The sequence below is a fragment of the Scardinius erythrophthalmus genome (genome assembly GCF_964197995.2).
Source record: "Scardinius erythrophthalmus genome assembly, chromosome: 25".
Lineage (NCBI taxonomy): Eukaryota > Metazoa > Chordata > Actinopteri > Cypriniformes > Leuciscidae > Scardinius > Scardinius erythrophthalmus.
Window position 1 is genome coordinate 17,347,504 of NC_138245.1, and position 20,227 is coordinate 17,367,730.

At 37.0% G+C, this 20,227-nt stretch overlaps 1 protein-coding gene across 2 annotated transcripts in view; it reads right to left on the reverse strand.

The window, feature by feature from the left end:
• The window catches only part of fgd5a (FYVE, RhoGEF and PH domain containing 5a), a 51,404-nt gene that overhangs the window by 20,773 nt on the left and 10,404 nt on the right, over nucleotides 1-20,227 (reverse strand). For both annotated transcript variants that reach the window (XM_081357089.1, XM_081357088.1), the window contains exons 3-7: nucleotides 17,323-17,440; nucleotides 14,788-14,846; nucleotides 14,309-14,339; nucleotides 7,367-7,518; nucleotides 6,517-6,673 (exon numbers count right to left, since the gene is read on the reverse strand). In XM_081357089.1, the coding sequence (XP_081213215.1) occupies nucleotides 6,517-6,673; nucleotides 7,367-7,518; nucleotides 14,309-14,339; nucleotides 14,788-14,846; nucleotides 17,323-17,440 (517 nt within the window). The remainder of the gene's footprint in view (nucleotides 1-6,516; nucleotides 6,674-7,366; nucleotides 7,519-14,308; nucleotides 14,340-14,787; nucleotides 14,847-17,322; nucleotides 17,441-20,227) is intronic.

Genomic DNA, 20,227 nt, shown 5'->3' on the forward strand with positions numbered 1-20,227 from the left:
CATGCCAATGCACAGAAAATAATTATAATATGATAATATGCCATCATATTAAAAGATTATGAAACGTGTTGATGATGTTATGTTGAGGAGTGATTTTTTTCACCACATTTAAAAGGATTTGAGCAGAAAGTCTACATTAGGCACTTTAAGGTTTTTGTGTGAATGTATTATCTCACTCTTCAACTCTAAATATCATTGCACCTGTCTTCCATTATCTAATTACTTCCTCTATGTACCGTTTCTTCACTGCAGTGAGCCTCATCCTGACCATAAAGCCTGTCAGATTCCAGTGTTTAAGCACAACATGGCTCCATTGTTGAAGGCAGTAGACCTAATGAACAGCCTCACACTGAATACTTGCACCAAACTGCAATCCAATTGACATTTGTGCTGAAGAAGTGGCCAGTCTTTGTGTATGTGTGCAAGGGTAGATATTTAGCGTTAGCTCTCCAGTCGAGTTGGGATACAGCCAAGAGAGGGAACAGTGGCTTGTGCCAGAGAACAGACAGGCTACACAAATCAGGCACTGGTCCGGCTGAAGCAGCGCCTGTGTGGACAGCTGATTTAATTGAGGGTTGTTTAAGAAGACTGCTTGGCTAATTAGCTTTTTTCCCCCTCATTGCCCAAATGCCAGATGAGTGTGCATGTGTGTCAGTGTCTTGTTCTGTCTTTATCTTGTCCTTTCCACCTGTACAATTTAGGAGCAACACTGTGTAATAGTGATACATGCACACAGAAATACCATGCTTGTTCATAGTCGCTATATGTTATCATATGGAGTTTGAGCCAAGTGGATTTTGATTGCATCTTCCAAAAATACTATATAAATATATACTACCAGTCAAAAGTTTGGAACGATTTAAAGTTGTTGAAATAAGTCTCTTATGCTCATCAAGGCTGCATTTATTTGATCAAAATACAGTCAAAACAGTAATATTGTGAAATACTATGACCAGTTAAAAGAATGATTTCTAGTTTATTTTAAAATGTAATATGTTCCTGTGATGCCAGGAATAGCAGGAAAGCTTCACACATTAAATTGATAAAAAAGTCACTGCAAAGATATTTATAATGTTACAAAAGATTTCTATTTCAATAATAAGTGGTGTTCTTTTGAATATATTCCTCAAAGTATAATGAAAAAAATGTATCATGGTTTCGACAAAAATATTAAGTTCTGTGGGAGGCGCACTGTCCTTCACCCAGGGATGTACACAGATAACCATATTAATCATACTGTATTCCATAGACGTCATAGAGATCATAATCATACTTGATTATCATTGTTATTTTTTTGGAGGATTTGGAGGAGAGGAGAGTGGGGTGAGGAAAGAAAGTGTATAAGATGTTAAATTACTGAATACCTTAAAACACTCAAGGACACAAAGGATAAATATTGCAAATTATAAGGTATTTCTTTTCTTTTCTTTCTTTACCTTTTTTTTCCTTTCTTTTTTCCTCCTCGACTATTCTTATACTGTTGTTTATCTGTTTTTTTTTTGTCGATATGTGTATTTTGTAAAATTTCTGTATGTATATACAGTATATTAAGTGTCAAAAACTGTTTTCAACATTATTCCATTATTAATTATTGAGCATTGATAATAATTGATAATAACTGAGCACAGATCAATATATTGAAATAATTTCTGAAAGATTATGTGACACTGAAAGATTATGTGACACTGAAGACTGTAATAAAGGCTGGTAAAAATGTACCTTTACTATCACAAGAATAAAGTGTACATCTTAAAATATATTGATATAGAAAACTTTTCTTTTAAATTGTAATAATTCTTCGCAATATCACTGTTTTTGATGTATTTTTTATCAAGAAAATGCAGTCTTGATGAGCATATGAGACTTCTAAAAATCCTAATTATTCCAAACTTTTGACTGGTAGTAGTATAGTATATTAGTTGGATGGATGGCGATGGATGGATGGATGGATGGATGGATGGATGGATAGATGAATAGATAGATCTGAATCTATCTGAGTTTACACTCCCACAATTAAGTCACACCTTCTGCAGATCATTTATTATAAACTGAAGGGCTAAAAGGACATGGTATGAAAATGCTGTAGAATGTTGAATATAAACATGAAGCTTGCAAACAATCTCCTCTCCCTCTCTCCCTCTCTCTCAGAGCACCCCACCTTCATCTCCTTCCCTCTTACACATTCTGCACACACACACCCAGATACTTATAAACACACACACACACACGTTTGTGGTGAAAACCCCTCGTAAACAGTGTAGCTGAACAGGGTTTAATCCTATCAGACCACAGCGGTGATCAGATCAGCTACTGTTGATACTTCATCTCTGTCATCAACCCAGCACGCACACGCACACGCACACGCACACACAAAATAAGATTACACAAGCTCGGATCCAGAGAAGAGAATTCCTAATACATCCTCTATCCTCAATGCATCCACAATCTTTTATCAAAAAGCTAAAATGCTGCTAATACAAAATGCCACACAAGTGAAACCAATGTGGTAAATTCTACAGTACAAGATAAATATAATAGATAGAATTATATACCTGGGTGAATCTCACAAAAGCATGTCCAGGTCACACGGCAAGAAAAGAAAATGATTTTTTTTCTTTTTGAAACTATTTTAAAGGAGTCATGACGTGGATATTTGTTATCATTTTAATATATTCCTTGAGGTACACTTATAATGTTAAATATTACTGTATATATATATATATATATATATTATATATATATATATGCATAAAAATTATTATTTTTAATCTTTATTCTGCCCCTCTGTCTGAAATGATCTGTTTTTAAGGGGCGGCTCCTTTAAGGCTTGTCAATAAAAGGCCACTGTTATGATTGGCTAACGTCATTGCATAGGAAACAGTATCAACAAGTGCTTTGAAAACATTTTCCATATAAAACTGTACTTTACAGACAAAGCCTGGTTTGTGATGCAGCTGCTGTAAGATCAGTTCGCTGCTTCCTCTTTCTACAAAATGTTCTTTGCAAACTATCCATTACATTATGCATTACAATAAATCATCCACTTGTTTTCGACACTGAGATCCTTCTGAAATCTGTACAAGACACAAAAGAGCTGTTTAGACTGGACGTGTCAAAGCGATTGTTCTTTCACTCTTACATTTGTCCTGTTGTCGACAGACTCCCCTTACACAAAATGTAGACACTGAATGCGCATCTGTATACTGTATCACTCCAGTGTAGACAGCATCAGTGATTATAATGAGTACTTGCTTTTGATGTGACGCTCATATCCAGTGTAGGCAAATGTCAGTCATGTCGTTTATAATAAGTTTTAATGGTAAAAGACATCATATGTCAAAAGATCAAGGCAAATTTCAGCATCTTTAAGTTATCTTTATAGTTATCATCCTTGGTGTGAACAGGCCTTAAATCAGGCATAATTTTTTTTAAAGAACAATTTAATTTCTAATTTCTTTCTTTTTTGGTGAAATATGAAGCAGACATATTCTTAACTAAATATTCTAAATATTCTAAATAGCTGATATGCAGTGCTGACAATGGTGGTGCATAGGCTACTGATAAAGTCAAGCAGGCGATTAAACTCTTGACTTGTACACCTTCAGGTCCCAATCAATAAAACAACTGCATCTATTCCCATTAACTGAGCCGAGAGAAGCATCACGGCACAGATTGGTGAATAAAACAAGTCAGCAGTGGCTAGAATAATGGTTGGCAGGTTAAGAGAAATGTAAGGAAAAGCCTACCTTGTTGTTCACTTGTGTGTTTGCGCAGTGGTTCAACACTGAGAGTCAGCTCTATTGGTTTCATTAGTGCAGAGTGACCAGAGGCAACCAGTGATGCTCAGTACATACATCACCCAGTCAAAGCCTATAAGCGTTACTGCAGCATTACTGACCAGGACTCACAGAGGACTGAGTGAACACATTTTACACCCAGAAATGAATTACACTGTGTTGAAAAGAATAATATGTGCGGTTATAGGCAAAAATTACATCTTAATCTCGTTTCATTACTCTGGGGTTATTTGGATCATAAGCCTCTGCTATTGATTGTGAAGCCACTCGAGAAACCCATGGCAAGCTGTCACACATTATTAAAGATGCAATCCTTGATCTAATAAATATAAAACAGACCTCAACTCATTTCACAAACGTATGAGCGTGTGAGCAGGCTCAATTAATGGGTATAAGAAAAAAATCTACCCAGATTTTTACTTTTCATTGAGAACAGCTGATGACAACGCACACATTTGAAGGACCTTTGGCTAAATCAACCTTTCTTTATCCCTTTCCTGATCTCTCCCTGCTATACATTGAGGGTCCAATTTTGAGTCTACCACCCAAGGAGGCTTCTCTGAATACAGATGCTCATGCATATTAATGAGCGAGGGCAGCTGGCTTCCTGTCGTTGATGATCCCGATCACCATTGAAATGTGTGGTCAGTGACTCCACCAATTAAATGAATCAGCGGAGCCTCTGTCATGAATATTGCTGGCACAGTGAACTGATTGTGTCCTTAATACACTCCAGGTACCAAAACTTCAGCAGTTGATGCTACTAGATTTCGTGATTCTCAACTATTTCCATCCAAAAGTAATTAGCTATAGAACGCATTATTTAATAAAAATATTATTAAGTAAGGGATAATGTATAGAGAGGCGGTTGTTATAGCGAATAACAAGCCCGACAGGCTGAACGAGACCCCGACGCGAAGCGGAGGGGTCTTGACAGCCTGAAGGGCTTGTTATTCGCTATAACGACCGCCTCTCTATACATTATCCCGCTTATTACATGGCTATCTACAAAATAAATAAATAATTTGACACGAATTATTGATTTAAAAAGGAGTTTATTGATTTAAAAACGATTGTATTGCTTCCGCCAAAGAAAATAGTCCGTTCCGCGTCCATAGCAACGCGCTGTTTTTCATGGCAACGGTCTGTTATACTCCGCAGCGGTCTGTTATAAAGAAATAACAGACCGCATTCTACATTGGAATTCAGCCAAGCCATGTAATAAGGGATAATAACGCATATATGTTTATATTTATATTGTTAATACATCTGTTTGTGTATAAATCAAAAAAAAATGTATATATAATGACAATTATTATATAATTTAATTCAATTAAATATCAAATAGATAAATTAAAGAAAATATGCATACAAATGCTCAAATCAATCAGACAGTAAATCTGAAACACAATCTAGTACCACCAATGCTGAAGAAGAAAAAATACATAAAATTTTTTATTTTATTTTAGTAAAGCATGTCTAGCAGGTTCTTATTACAACGATCAACACCACAATCGTAATGGAATACAGTTTTTATAAATTAATACCATTTCTGGATCACGTCAGAGGATTATATGTTTGTTTCGGATGACAAAGATGAAGCAACGAACTGATCTTTGACTTTAAATGACGGTTTTATATGGATAATGTTTTCAAAACACTTGTTGATACTGTTTCCTATGCAACGACATTAGCGAATCATAACAGTGGCCTTTTACTGACAAGCCTTAAAGCAGGGGTTCCCAAACTTTTCCATTCCAGGACCCACCTAGACAAGACTAATCTATCTCAAGACCCACCAAAATAATTTTAAAGCATGAATGTGGGGTGGGGTGGGGTGGGAGGCGTTAGTTCTCTTTTCCTTGTCAAAGTATGAATGACATATAAGTTTAATTGCAATACAAACTTATGGTACACTATAACTTTTTTTTATAATTAAAATAGCAGATGTGTAGAATACTGAGTAGTTTACACAGACATGGCAGAACAAATTTAAAGAAATGAAAAAGATTAATCTTAACCAAAGGTTGACAAAAAATAAGATTATAAAAAACTAATAGACTAATAATTTTATTTGACAGTAGGCCCAGGACCTAGAATTTCAATACTAATATTTATGCTGTGAGTGTTGTTAAACTCATTGCGTTGTTCAGTGCAGAAAACCCTTTCGTGCTCGTGTATGTACTCTTACGACGACCATATCGCTGAAAGACAACAGCGCTGCGTTGAACAGACGACAGATTAATGCGTTTCCCAAATGCACCGTATGCCTTAGTAGATCATAGAACCATTGCCACAAATGGTCTCAACGATCAACTTAGCTCACGATGCTTTTGGGAAACGCAGCCCAGACCTGAATCAGCCTTTCGTGACATTTGAATTCTTCGGTGTAATGCGATCTCATGCAGAATGCAGAGCAGTGATTGGAATTAACTTCTTGTTAATAATGCGCACCGAACTGCTTAATGAACCGAGCTGCTCTGAGACGCTGAAAACCCACCTCTTCCCAATCTGCGACCCACAGTTTGAACAATCTTTTCTTTTTTTATATATAGAACTTTATAACAAATAAATTTGGCATAACATAATCCCACCTAGTCTTTTCAACTGAAAGATAAACTGAAATGAACTGTGACAAATGTGATGATTTGAATCATCAAATTAAGATTAATTCCCAAACAAACTCACAAAATTCCAACATTTTCATCTCAGAACTCACCTCAAACTGTTTTACCACATCCTCAAAAGCTTTACTCTGTTTACAGCTCTCCTCCAGCAGTGACATGCTGCGGTCATAGTCTGAGATGTAGGTCGCAAAGGCTGAAAACTCAGCCCGGCGCGTTAATATGACATCAACCACTGACGGGCTGTCCTCCCTGAAGATGAATGGGAAACAACGAGAACTTTTCAGAGGGCATCCAAGGACATTCATGATGGCATTATAATGGATTGTGCTACTGCAACATCACATGTACTGCTATGAATGAAATAAGATCTGTGTGTGTAAGCAAACAAAGAACACATCAGCTTGTCTAGTGGCGTGCAGTGGTGTTCTGAAATGAGTCCTCACAGTTTTTTTTAACAAATCAAATGTAAATTTAGGACCAGTTACACTTTATGTATCACATTTTCCTGGTTAAATAAACACTACTTTATATAACATAAAAAAAGGAAATACAATTCTATTTTGTATTTTTACATTAACAATGTAATGAATGTTCTATTTATTAAAACCAAGTATAAATCTTATTTTAGAATTAAAATTTAATATTTATTCCAAAATAACATATAAAGGCAGTGACAATTTAAACATTTTGAGGAGGCACTGTTAAGGAAACGAGCTGAGCTCGTCTTTATTAGCATGTGGCTCAGGTGGGAGATGCATACAGTAGATGTGGAGTGCATGCATTAGCACCTTGTAAATGATGCACATGTTATATATAACATAAGTATGGACTTTTTATGGAATGCCATGCTATAAAATATGTGCATAAGCATGTGTACATTTCGTGTATGTTGATGTGCATTAGTATAGTGTGCATCAGTGTAAAGTGCTTGAGTGTTCTCACCACTGTTTAATGCGGATCTCCAGCTCATTGAGGATCTCATTGTGTAGATGGTAGGCCTGAGGAAGAGTGCTCATGATCTCGTCCAGCTTCACATTTTCTAACAGAGGTTCCTCATCATCTCCTACTGCTGACTCCACTGCTCCCCTGAAGTCCTGTAGAAAAAGTGGATTGGTGTGAGGAATCAAATATCAAATATTTCAAAAAATGTTTTAATAATTATTAAATGTTTTGGCTGCCAATATAACATAATTGGTCATGTTTAAATGCATTCCACAGGATTCTGTATTCCAATTACCCAGAAAAGAACACTGTCTGTATGGATAACAGTGGCAAAAGAAAATTTGAAACAAAATGCAGCGAACTTCTGTCTGGATTAGCCTCAGACACAAGAATGATGACAGATATTGAAGAACAAATGGGATGTTTATTGTAAGAATCAGCAGGAACAGAATCCAATGCAGGTAAGAACTGAAGAGATGGTTAATTAGCAACAATGGAGACTGATGATACCTGGTTTTGTCTTAGGGTGCTTTCACACTGGACTCGCTTGCTGCAGTCTGAGTGCGAGCGCGATTGTTCCCGGCGCTCCCTGCAGCGTTGGTCTGTTTTCACACTCAACTTGATTCTATCGAACCCTGTATGCGTGCATTTTACGTCATCGCAAACGTGCACGGTGCATGATAGAAAACACAACACGGGTCAACATATTGTGTTTTTTATTAATTTTGGTGCTATTATGCGCAGCTGAGTGAACAACACAGGTTTACTGTGTGTGTGTGTGTGTGTGTGTGTGTGTGTGTGTGTGTGTGTCGCATTAGGTGGCTTTCTGCTGCTTGCAAATGGACTCACTCTTTTGAGGAGACAGAAGATTTCCATTCATTTGTAGCATTGATTCCACACGCTATGCGCGAATACACGGCAGGCTCACTTTCGCTCGTATCCAAAGTAAATCATCAAACACTATCATCCCTTACATGTGTTTTATCTATCTATAAATTACAGAAATGTCTGTCTGTCTGTATGTCCGTCTGTCTGTGTGTGTGTGTGTTAACCACATATCTCTCGAACCGTTAGTCCGATGGATTTCAAATTCGACAGGGGTCTTGCCACGGGCACGAGTAAGTGCAGTGCCAAGTTTGACGTTGTTTGGATGAGAAATGCTAAAGATATTGTTAAAAATATCAGTAAAAGAAGCCCCAAGAAGGTTGTGGTTTAAAAATAAACATTCTGATATAAGCACGATGAAAATCATATTTTCTGTTTCAAACTTTCACATAGCATCTTTAGGTTATAATAACATAAACAATTCAAATCCAGATTTTGATTTTCAAAGATTTTTTATAAAAACTGATTATTTTTCCCCAAAAATGCAGTAAATCCATGACTCTTTTTTTTCCCCAAAATGCAATTAATCCATTGAATCAATATAAAAGTAATTTTTTATCATGTTGAAACTGTTGAAATCAGCCATTGCTAAGAAATATCTCCTGAACTTTTTTGACGGCGATCAGCTCACAAAAACTGATTTTGCACGGGCACTTTGCACTGCTCCCTGAATCGACGCGCTTATTCATTTGTGGATGTTAACTGAATCTGTAAGTCAGCTATGCTGTTTACTTCTGGATATTATATTTAATTCTGGTGCGCTTAACGTTATCGCTACTGTGTAATAGTAGCCTATGCTATTCACCAACTAAACATATCCTATTCAATGCGTTCACGGTCTTTTTCACGGGCATCATTTGTAGTTGCCTTTTCACAAACTGTTTGCTCAAGCATAGCTTTTTCAGTTCACTGTGTGCATTCTACCATGCACAAATAAAAATAATTTCACTGAACTTTTGCTGTGTAATTGTAACAATGTAATCAAACACACCAAACCAACAATTACTAAAAACACACACAAAAACTGATTTTGCACGGGCATTATGCACTAGTTTAACTAAATACATCATAATCAGCTAAAACGCATGTGCAGGTTACTTTACTTCCTGAACAAGTGCACACCCGAGTGCAGGTAGTCTTGGGTTCGGTAACCCAGTGCGCACCCGGGTCCGCATGACAGCGTTCACATTAGCAATTTTTCATGCGAACCGTGCCCCGTTCCGAACTAAACTGCCAGTGTGAAAGCACCCTTAAAGAGTTGCCAGGCACACACACACACACACACACACACACACACACATAATAGCGTTGCAGAAGATCACAAAAGCTTAAGGTAGTATTTCCAGGTAAGTTTCCAGGACAACAATTGATGGTGTGTGTACGTGTGCTTTAGTACTGGTCATGAGGGCTGATGAGTGGCAGGTGTGCGTGGTTAGTACTCTGTTGACTGTGAAGGCTGAGTGAGTGAGGTAGAGCCTGGCGTGCTCGTGACAACTGTACCATCTCCCTTAGGCTTCCGTGCAAATACACCAAATAATCTGTACTTGTCCTCTCCTGCCTCTGAATTGAACTCTGACCACATTCATCCCTCAGGATTAGCTTCCAAAACTGGATTGAGCTCCAAGCAGCCTGCGCACAAGCCTCCAGCTTTGACAATCTTTGCCCACATACCACCCGTCAGGGGAACATGTTATTAGTTTCTGCTGAATATATTTGTTTTGGCCATAACAGACAGTTGAATTGAGCGGTCATAAGCTGGCCTGTTCGGGTCCACTAGCCTGATGGCTCAGGATCCATAGAGGATTTATTTACTTGTCCCATTATACATACACATGTCATGTACCTTATGAATTGCAAGGAAGGGGTAAAATCTGCTCTGAAATGTCTTCACAGGCAAAGCCGTGAGGGAATGTGTGTCGGTTATGAGGAAAGTGATGACATAAAACAAAATCCATCATGAATGCGCACACAGACGTGTAAGCGGTCATGCTGGGAGGTGATACACTAAAATTCCTTTCTGAGCTTCACAAATGAATCAATGTGTATCGATCGCAGCCATGTCGGCATTTGTCAATGCTCTCATAAATAACTCAGTGCTGTTATACAGTACTCCTAGGTGCTATGAAACTTGTTTCCTCCGATAGCATCTCAATAGCTGAAACTCCCTGACAACTTTCCAAATGTTCATTGTAATGAAATTGCTCTGTTTTATAGTTGCCTTCTTAAGACTCATTACACTTTTATTGCTTTCTCACAGTTCAGCTAGTGCCTGATGCTTAATGACACAGGAATGAATTGGCCGGTGGGAGATACTTGTCTTATTGTACTTGTTTATGCTTCTGCATGCTTTTCATTTCAGAAAAAATGAAGCAAGCTGCAATTTCTCAATCTCTTGCCTATTCGCATGCCTAGAAACCTGCACTACAATTAAGAGCATAACTTCCCATTCGGGACAGGTTTTGGAAATTCTTTGTATTTTGGTGTTATTCAATATCAAACAATGGAACAATAGGCCACATGTTCTGTCCTGTAGCGTTCTGATAGAGGACGCTTTCCCTTTCAGAGTACACAAAACAAAGTGAGTGATAGAGAGAAAAAATTATATATACATAAAAAGGGGGAAACAAATGACAGGCTAAGCAAACCAAGAAAATATGTTTACTTAGGTGTCGCTCTTTCAATTTTTTCTCAGATGTTTTTCCTAAAATTTGTAATGAGAAATAAAAAAATTAAAACATGACAACCACTGACAAAGTAGGTGTATGTAGCTCTAAGATGAATTTAGACAACATAGGACAGATAATTTGGTCTTGAAAAAATATGATGAGAAATGTTTGAATTCATGTTGAAATCTCCGCTTAATAGCTTTTAAAGAGGGATTATAACAGATCATAAATTTAGCATTTTCTGTAGAATATTAATGAAAACAAATTATAAAAACAAATTATAAATATTCAAATTATTTTACAATTATTTTAAAATGAACTCAAATGAACCCTTCAACATCAATACACTACAGTTCAAAAGTTTATGGTTATTAGAAATAAATGAATACTTTTTTTCAGCAAGGATGTATATTAAGCTATTGTTGTGTTCATGAGAAGAATTGTACATTGTTGAATACTACAACAAGTGTTGTGTAATGACGTAATGTGGGTGAAGTTTGCTACTCCTGTCTCGTGGGCTTCATTGTTTTATAAATCCTCCTGACACATACCTCAGCTATTTTTCTCAGGAGAAAAATTTAAGGAGGAGGAGACTTAAGGAAAATTCATAAAATGTCATAAAACTCCTTAAATGACATATTATAGAGATCTCCAGGGTTCCCACACCTTGGTTAACTTCAAATTCAAGAACCTTTCAAGGACTTTACAGGTCCAATACCCTCAAATTCAAGGACTTAATATGGGGACACATTTGTTGTGTTCAACAACAAACGTTGAGGTTCCATCGTAGTAGTTTTGAGCGTACGTGAACGTCATGGCAACGTACAACACAAAGTACCTCACGTGGGAAACACTTAACGTAACACGTAAATGCGCGTAACTAACGTAAATCAAGCAAGCTAGTCCGCATAGGCCAAGAAGTGTTGGTGAAATAACATTTTCACCCAACCGGAGGGATATGGAATTTTTTTCTAGAAAACTTCTTGCACAAAATAAATTCAAGCACATTCAAGGACTGTGTGTGTTTATTTTCCAAAACTTTCCAGGGCCTTGAATTTTTTTTTTTCAGATTCACAAATTTTCAAGGATTTCAAGGGCCCGTAGGAACCCTGGATCTCATTTGTCAGCTTTCTTTTACAGATGGAATGCATTCACTTTATTTGTGCTATTTTGCTTTGTTTCCTCAGCCTCTTCATCTATAGGACCAAAAAGTACTTTCCCGCAACTTTAAGAGATGTATGCTGAACCTAAACTGCACAAATCCCCATGCAACAGTGGGGAAGGTAACACCCTCAAAGTCGCCGTTGACAGCAGCCAAACACTGATTTAATGGTGTCATATAGTGGACAGAAAATCAAGGTGACTCAGATCCTCAAACTCATTAACATTCAGAACAGAACAAGGAGAGTGATTAATGACATCTTTATCTTTTCCACGTACCCACTAATTGTTAAATGCAGTATAAATATTTATAGCACATCAATATCAAACTAAACGTTCTCCCAAGTGAAAGCTAGGCATGAAATAATACTGCAGCACTTGCTCTGATGGGCCTATTCATTCGGCTCCATTCAAAATCCATCCCGCTTATGCTGCTCAATGCAAATCTACGGCATTATGTACGAATAGGGGAACTATAATTACAGTTCTACTGTAATACAATACACCATATGCATACAAGACACACAGGCATGTATATGATTAGCATTCTTTAGTCGTTAATAGGACAGCGATTCTATTGACTATGGCTTATTTTATTCAAATGAGGCAATTAAAATGGTGAATATGAAGTATAGTAATTTACATGAGGTGCGGCGTGTGAAGAACTTTAGTTCCCGCTGGATTGTGTTAAATTGCTCCTTCAGACCCGCCTCGACTTGATAATTAGGATACATATTGTATTAATCATGAAAACATAAGCGCTAAATCTGGTTATGAGGTAACAGTCTAGAGGACAATGTTTAAAACAATAGTTTTTTTTCTGGCTAATTCCATCACTCTCACTGACTCTGCAAGCCATGCACAAATCTGCAAGCCCTAGAGAGCCAGGTTAGAAAGACACTTTGGCTGTCAGAAAGGGAGAGCTAATGAAAACAAATGATAACATGAATTGGAAACAGTACATCACAGATCAATATTAAGTACAGTGTAAAGAGCCCATGCATATAGGCAAACAGTAAAACTAGACGTCACTGAAGTATTTACACTGAGATATAGGATGAAATGAAATGAAAAACGTATAAAAGAAAAACAAAAATTCTGTCTTTTTTTTATCCGTACAACACAAGTCAATAGGTTCCAATGTTGTTTTGGACTCCATTGACATTCATTGTATGAACAAAAACATTCATCAAAATATATTTTTTGTCTGGGTTCAGCAGAAATAAAAACTGTATGATTTACAGTCTGTATGAATTAAATCTGTATGATTTATGAAACAAAATGAGGGTAATGTTGACAGTGAAGACAGAATTTAAATATTTAGGTGAACTATCCATTTATAACCACTTTGATACTTAACAATAATATGTCTTAAAATGAGAAACTCTCAAAAAGTGAGGGAAGTTCAGTAAATTCACTCACCTTGAAAAGTTATTTGGGGCTTATTACCAGAACTGATGTGTTTTTATGTTTATAAGTGGCGAGGCTCACGAGAAGATACCCAAAACAAAGGCCTGGTGCGTAGGTATTGCGTCACTCACAGGCTCACTTTTTCAAGACAAGGTTGTCAAGGGCAGGAAGTCTCAGTTACTGAAACAACACTGATAAAGGTTTGCTAACCCCCACCCTGAGTATGTGTGTGTCTTTCAATGTATGTGATATGTGCATGTTGATGCATTTGCAATCGGCTGCCAAGAAACAGGTAGTGACATCACCAGCACAGATCTAATTTAAGAGCCTTTCTATGGGAGCTTTGCATTTCATGTCTGTAGCCCCCTAAGTGTGAGCAATGGTAATACTGGCACTTGCCTTAAAAATCAACTAATAAGGTTGCATTCGTGAAACTATTTTACTGGTTGAAGCACAAGCCAATATGATCAAGAGCAAATCAGATGACCTGCATACTAACTGGTAGCAATATACTGGCTTAGGATTGTTTTTAACATCACTATGATGTGTTGCCAGAATTGAGAGACATGGCGTATGTATTTAGTGACCACAGAGGTCTTGGATACTACAAGATAATTTTATGTGTATACATTGATAAACATAAACCTCTGTTATAAAGCCCTGTAAGTGATTTCTCACGGTGGAAGGATTTACCAGCCATATATTTTTTTTTTAGGTTAGCACAAACTTGTAGCTGAATGTTTCATTTACACAACTGTTAAAATGTTTTGCGGTTGAATATATATATAGATATAGATAAATAAAAAAAATATTTTCTTACCTCTTGAAGAATCTTCAGAGCCTTCACATGTCTGTAGATAATTGAAAAGAGGTGACATTATTTTTTTACTCTTAAAGACAGAACAAAACACCTGTCCAATTCTGTCAAGCAGATATATCCTGATCATCCAAGTAAAACCAACATTTAAACAGCCAATTTATGAAGTCAGTTGAGATACATAACGCATACATTTGAAGGGCTTAGGAGAAAAAGCAGGCTTGCTTATATCGGATCGCATTTAATAAATCTACACGCTTAATGACTCATTGAGGCGCTACTGAAATGCAATAACTTAAGGCAGACAGTCCAGTAATAGGCTGTCAGTTTGAGTATCAGAGGAGCTGTTGAGTGAACAAGAATAGACAGTGATAAAGATGTGGACAGGGTCTGGATAAAGAAGATCCCTGAAGGACATCGCATGAGACACAATTGGTCTGTATCTGAAATGTGTTCAAATCCAGACAGAGACAAACACTTACTCTCTTTCTGAGTCCACCAGGTCTTTGGCAACGTAGTAGGCTCTGGATCGACCATCAATCTGAGAGTGACAGAAAAGAAAGCCATGAGAGATAAATGAAGAGACCCAGTTTAAAGAGTCCATAGTGCAGCTTTTAGTTACAACACTGAGTAAATAGAAATAAATAGCTGATATTAATACTGTAAATAAATGTATTGATAGATACATATATGGAGACAGAGTGAGAAAGGGATGGACGTTCTGATCTAATTTCTCATTCAACCCTGTCAAAAGAAGACTGATCATTTCATTAAACCACAACGTAAATGAGAAAGCTTTCCTGGACGTGCCGCTTTAAGCACAGATGCATTATGGATGAGAGGCTGCGTTCATGGCAAGCACAAATCCACCATTGATTTGCAAGCTAATCACAGCTGTCTGAACACGAGTGTTACTACTGAATGGACAAATTTAGGAGAACATGACTGGAACATAATTTCTAATACTCTACATATCTATGTTTAGATTTTAATAGTTTTGTCAAAATCTGGGTTAAGCTTATTTTTATGCATGCATAAAAATCCATAATGAAACAAATTGTTAAGTGCAACTGGCTTTTTTCCAGTTTGTTGTTGTGCCGGGACAGGTTACTCCCAGATATTCTTTTCTTTTTAAAGACGAAGAAAACAAGGAAGCAGGCGTCACAAGGCCGGGGCCCCGGCTGATATTACAGTGGCAGAGGGAAGGGGTGGGGTCCGGCTCTCACTGCAGCGCTACACTGACTGCCAGGAGACGTATGAACCTGGATCTCAGACAATTGCACACGCAGGGAATTCCACTTCAACAGGGAGGATCCTTGTTTTTACCTACTTTAAAGCTGTGACTATTCAGGTAATAGTGTAAGGGAAGGTTATAAGAGGTACTGTAGTAAAAGTGTATACAAGATCGGAAAGTATAAGATTAAACTGACAGACATTATTTTTGAGTTTATAAACGTTTTTGATATCAGCGACACAAAAATGATGATTTTAAGCCTTCTTAAAATGTATAAAAAAATAAGCAGCTAAAAAAGTATAAAAAATAAGCAGCTAAAAAAGTATAAAGACACATTTAGACTTTTTTTAAGTATTATAAAAACAACATGTTTGCAATATTAAATAATGTCTGATATTTTCATTTCACTAAGCATTGTATAATACTTAGTAGTGTAAATCTCCTGGCACCCCACAATTTGATTAAGATTCAAAGGATTGCGATGCGATGATAAAACAATTACTTGTTACTTGCGATGATAAAACGACTACTTAGTACTTTCAAAGCAAAGTATTTGTAATGATTCATAATAAATTTCTCCCAAATATAGTAAATTGTATTTATTAAATTAAATATTGCATATTTACGTTGTATTAGGTTTTTTAGAATACTGTATTAAGAAACTGCCTACAAGTACAATCAATTCTTGAAAGGATACATATAATAAATCAGAAATATTTCTTTATTTTTCTCTGGATTTTTCTGCAGACTCCCAGGCCCTGAATTTTAAATACACTACTGTTCAAAAGATTGGGGTCAGTAAGATTAATATTTCTGAAAAAAGTCTCTTATGCTCACCAGGGCTGCATTTATTTGGTCACAAATATAGTAAAAAAGGCAATATTGTATTATAAAATATTTATTCTTTTGATGGCAAAGCTGAATTTTCAGCATCATTACTCCAGTCTTCAGTGTCACATGATATCACATGATCAGAAATAATTTTAATATGCTGATTTGGTGCTCAAGAATTTCTTGTTATTATAGATGTTGAAAAAAGTTGTCCTGCTTAATATTTTTGTTAAAACTGTGATACACGTTTATAGGATTCTTATAACAGTATTTGTTTGAAACAGAAATCTTTTGTAATGTTATAAATGTCTTTACTGACACCTTTACTGTCATTTTTTTTTACTGTACTAAAGCATGAAAATATGTTTGCAGAGATTTAGGAAACATGCTAAATTCAAATACTTGTTTTTCCAAAAAACAATGCATTCTGAGTCAGAATGTCTGTTTTTGTTTTGGTCAGTGTGATCTTGCCCACTGCCAATTAATCCAATAGTATTTCAACACCGCAGGTTGCCAGGTGGCAGAAAATATAGCCTATTGTATTCTTGAAAGCCAGCACACGAACTGGGTCAGAGAATGCATATTATACAACAGGGGTGCCCAATCCTGCTCCTGCCGATCGACTGTCCTGCACAGTTCATCTCCAACCCTAATCAAACACACCTGCCTTTAATTTCCAAGTGATCCTGAAGACCTTAATTGGTTGCTTCAGGTGTGTTTGATTAACAACAAAATAACAAAATAACAAGTGTGTTTGATTAACAGCAAAATAACTCTTTCTAATATTTAGAATTTGGACTGCAGTCTCCATTTTTACCGCTAGCTGTCAATATTACATATTGCACCTTTAACAAAAAAAACGTATCGAATCCAAACTTTTGAACGGTAGTGTATGTACCACTACTAGTAAGCATTGACAAGCCTTTGCAAATTGATCAAATTGTTCACTAACCTGTCGGTCATGGCAGTGGTCTCCACAACCGTCCTCTTCTTCAGATGTACGTCCATGATCTTCCTCATTGGACACAGTGGCAGACACAGGACAAACAGGAAAAGGCTCAGTGTAGGCACTGAGAATAGATGAAAACATGAGAGAGATTGTTAATTTGATGCACTATACTCTTTATGGATTAGTTAGAACTGTACTTAAAGGCTTTTCACACACATTTTAATTTAGTTTTGAAAAGGGATTAGCACCAATTTTTATCTTGACTTCTAAGTCCCTGCTCTAGAGTTAATGCACATAATACATGCACAGAAACTTTCGGCAGTTTAGTTTAGTTTTTAGCCTCCATCCTAGTCTAAAAATAATGTTTAAATTAACATTAAATCTCTAATGAAAGTCCACCACCATCACTGTATCTAACAGAGCCCAGAGGAGAAACTTAACTGTTACGATTAGAACACTGCGTGTGGCAAACAGCAAACCATCCAATCTCTCCACATCAAAAACAACGGAACAAACCGTCTCAAAACAATGCTTTGAATTAGAGGGCACTTTGGTATCCAGCAGAGCAGAAATTACCCTTTGCCAAGGAGAAACAAATTCCCCCTCTTCATTTAAACAAGACCTGGTGAGAATAATTTGTTTTTTCCTCCCCTGCTCCTCCTTACAGTAGTAACACGGATGGCTGGGGCCAGATTGCGAGGACGTTTACGGTTGAGCATGAAGGGCTGGCTTGGTGATCCTGTGGTGAGCACTTAAAGCCGAAAAGAAGATGCAGCCCTGAGGATATGCAAATATGCACAATGAAGCTGCTTATATACTGTGGAGGGCACATATGAGGGAAACTTTGAGTGCACTTGCGCCTACACTTATCTAGAGGCAACAGCAAGAATCTCTTAGACTTTTGCATTCTTGCTTTTAAAAGAATCAAATCTAAAAGCAATAAAAATCAGTGTGTGTGTATACTGTCAGTGTATAAACGCTTTAGAGGTGCTCAGCTGGGTGTCATACTACTCAAAAGCACACACACACACACACACACACACACACACACACACACACACACACACACACACACACACACACACACAATGTCTGGAGGTGGAAGTGGAAATTGCTCATTGCTCATAGCCAGCTGAACTGGGCGAGCTAAGGTGACAGATCATTTTAAGGCCCCAGATGAAGCATATAGGAGCCTTCTGGCAGGACGTCACTACAATCTTCAGTGATCTCACCAGCTGAGGACTCATTTTCAGTGAAAGCGAAAGTTAGCATAAGACAAAGCAAGCTGTTTTTTTTATCTGAAACACAGGTCTTTCAAATAAATTCTAACTGAAATTGCCCATATGCAGCTCTCCAGGATGAAACAAAACAGATATTTTTATCAACACATCTGGTTTTCAGACTGGTATATGATTTATGTCTTTTGCATCATGCTGAGGGGATTGTCACGACACAACAATACGCATTTTCACTCTGGTGAAAAATAATAGAATAAATACAAATAAAAAGTAAATAAATAGTATAAATATAATAATTTGCATATTTACAAAAAGTACTAATTTAGCAAATAAAAAAAGCCATTGGAAAATTCTGAAGTGTGTGTAAAACGTGCATTTATCTCTGCCACCCTACTGTACATAATCTCTCCATCAGCCACAAGTGACGATTTACACTTTCCTCCTGACTCTTCAACATTACCATTTATGAGAAGCAATTATAGAGCAAAGTACTTCTCTAAGCTGTTTGCTTTAAGGTACCCATGAGCTAAATTTACTGCTGAAAATTACACAGAGAGTGCAATGATTTCCTATAACACACCTATATGTCCTACTTCCTGATGCTTCCCTGAGGCTTGTTATATGTAATTCAATTGATTTAAACTCTTGATAATAAAATATACATTAGAAACCCTGGTGTTTCTCTGTCTGAATCTGTGTAATAGTGCTATTATAGAAGATAAGCATCGCTGAGATGACTTCATTACCAGACTTCATTTAACAAAACGTATTTTAATGCAGATGAGGAGAAAGTGAAGAACGGTTTGTGTTGGTTGAACCGAGAGATGTATATTCTTGCTTGGTTTTAGTTTGGTGGTGTTAAAGGGATAGCTCGCTCAAAAATGAAAATTCTGTCATCATCAGAGATATTTGTTTGTTTTGTCATCTTTTCAGAATCATTTAATTCATCTTTAATGTTAAAGGCTTTTAAATTCGTCACATTCAGTTCAAATGATCTGCTTTCTTACAAATATCTGTTACATTTTTATGTTGGAAATATTATTCAAGTCAAACACTGGCCCCTGCCTTTACTGTAATATTAGAAAAGACACGAAGAAAGCTGGGAACGATGACAACAACAATATCTTTGTGGTAGCCTTGCTTTCCTGACTGCCACACCTCGCCTTGTTGTTTGGGTCGCAGGGGAGTCTGGGAGATCGGTATTGCCTGTCTCCACCCCATCCCACTGACCCTGTCCCCTCGCCCTTATCCTGCATTTCCTGTAAACAGCAGTGTGGAGGCTCATTGGCTGGGTGCGTCCTCTCTTGGGATAACCTGGCAATGACCTGAGAGCCCTGGGCACCAGGCCCAACTCAGACCGGACCGGACCAGGACCAGGCCAGACCCACACCCAAGTTTTGTGAGCATTAAAATGCAGAAAGCATTCAGAACACATATGAAAAGACGTATACTTTTTCTCTCAATTCTCTGTATGTATGTTTCAAACTGTCTTTCCAAGTATCTCTTTTCCTTTTTTTATGTTTTTGTGCTATGCTTGCTGTATGTTTGTTAATTTTCTTATTCTATAATGTGCATGATAATAATAATCAATCAATCAAGACAATCAATCAAGAGAATGAAGGGTCAAAAATAATTCAAAATATAGGTTCAATAGTCAATATTATACACTA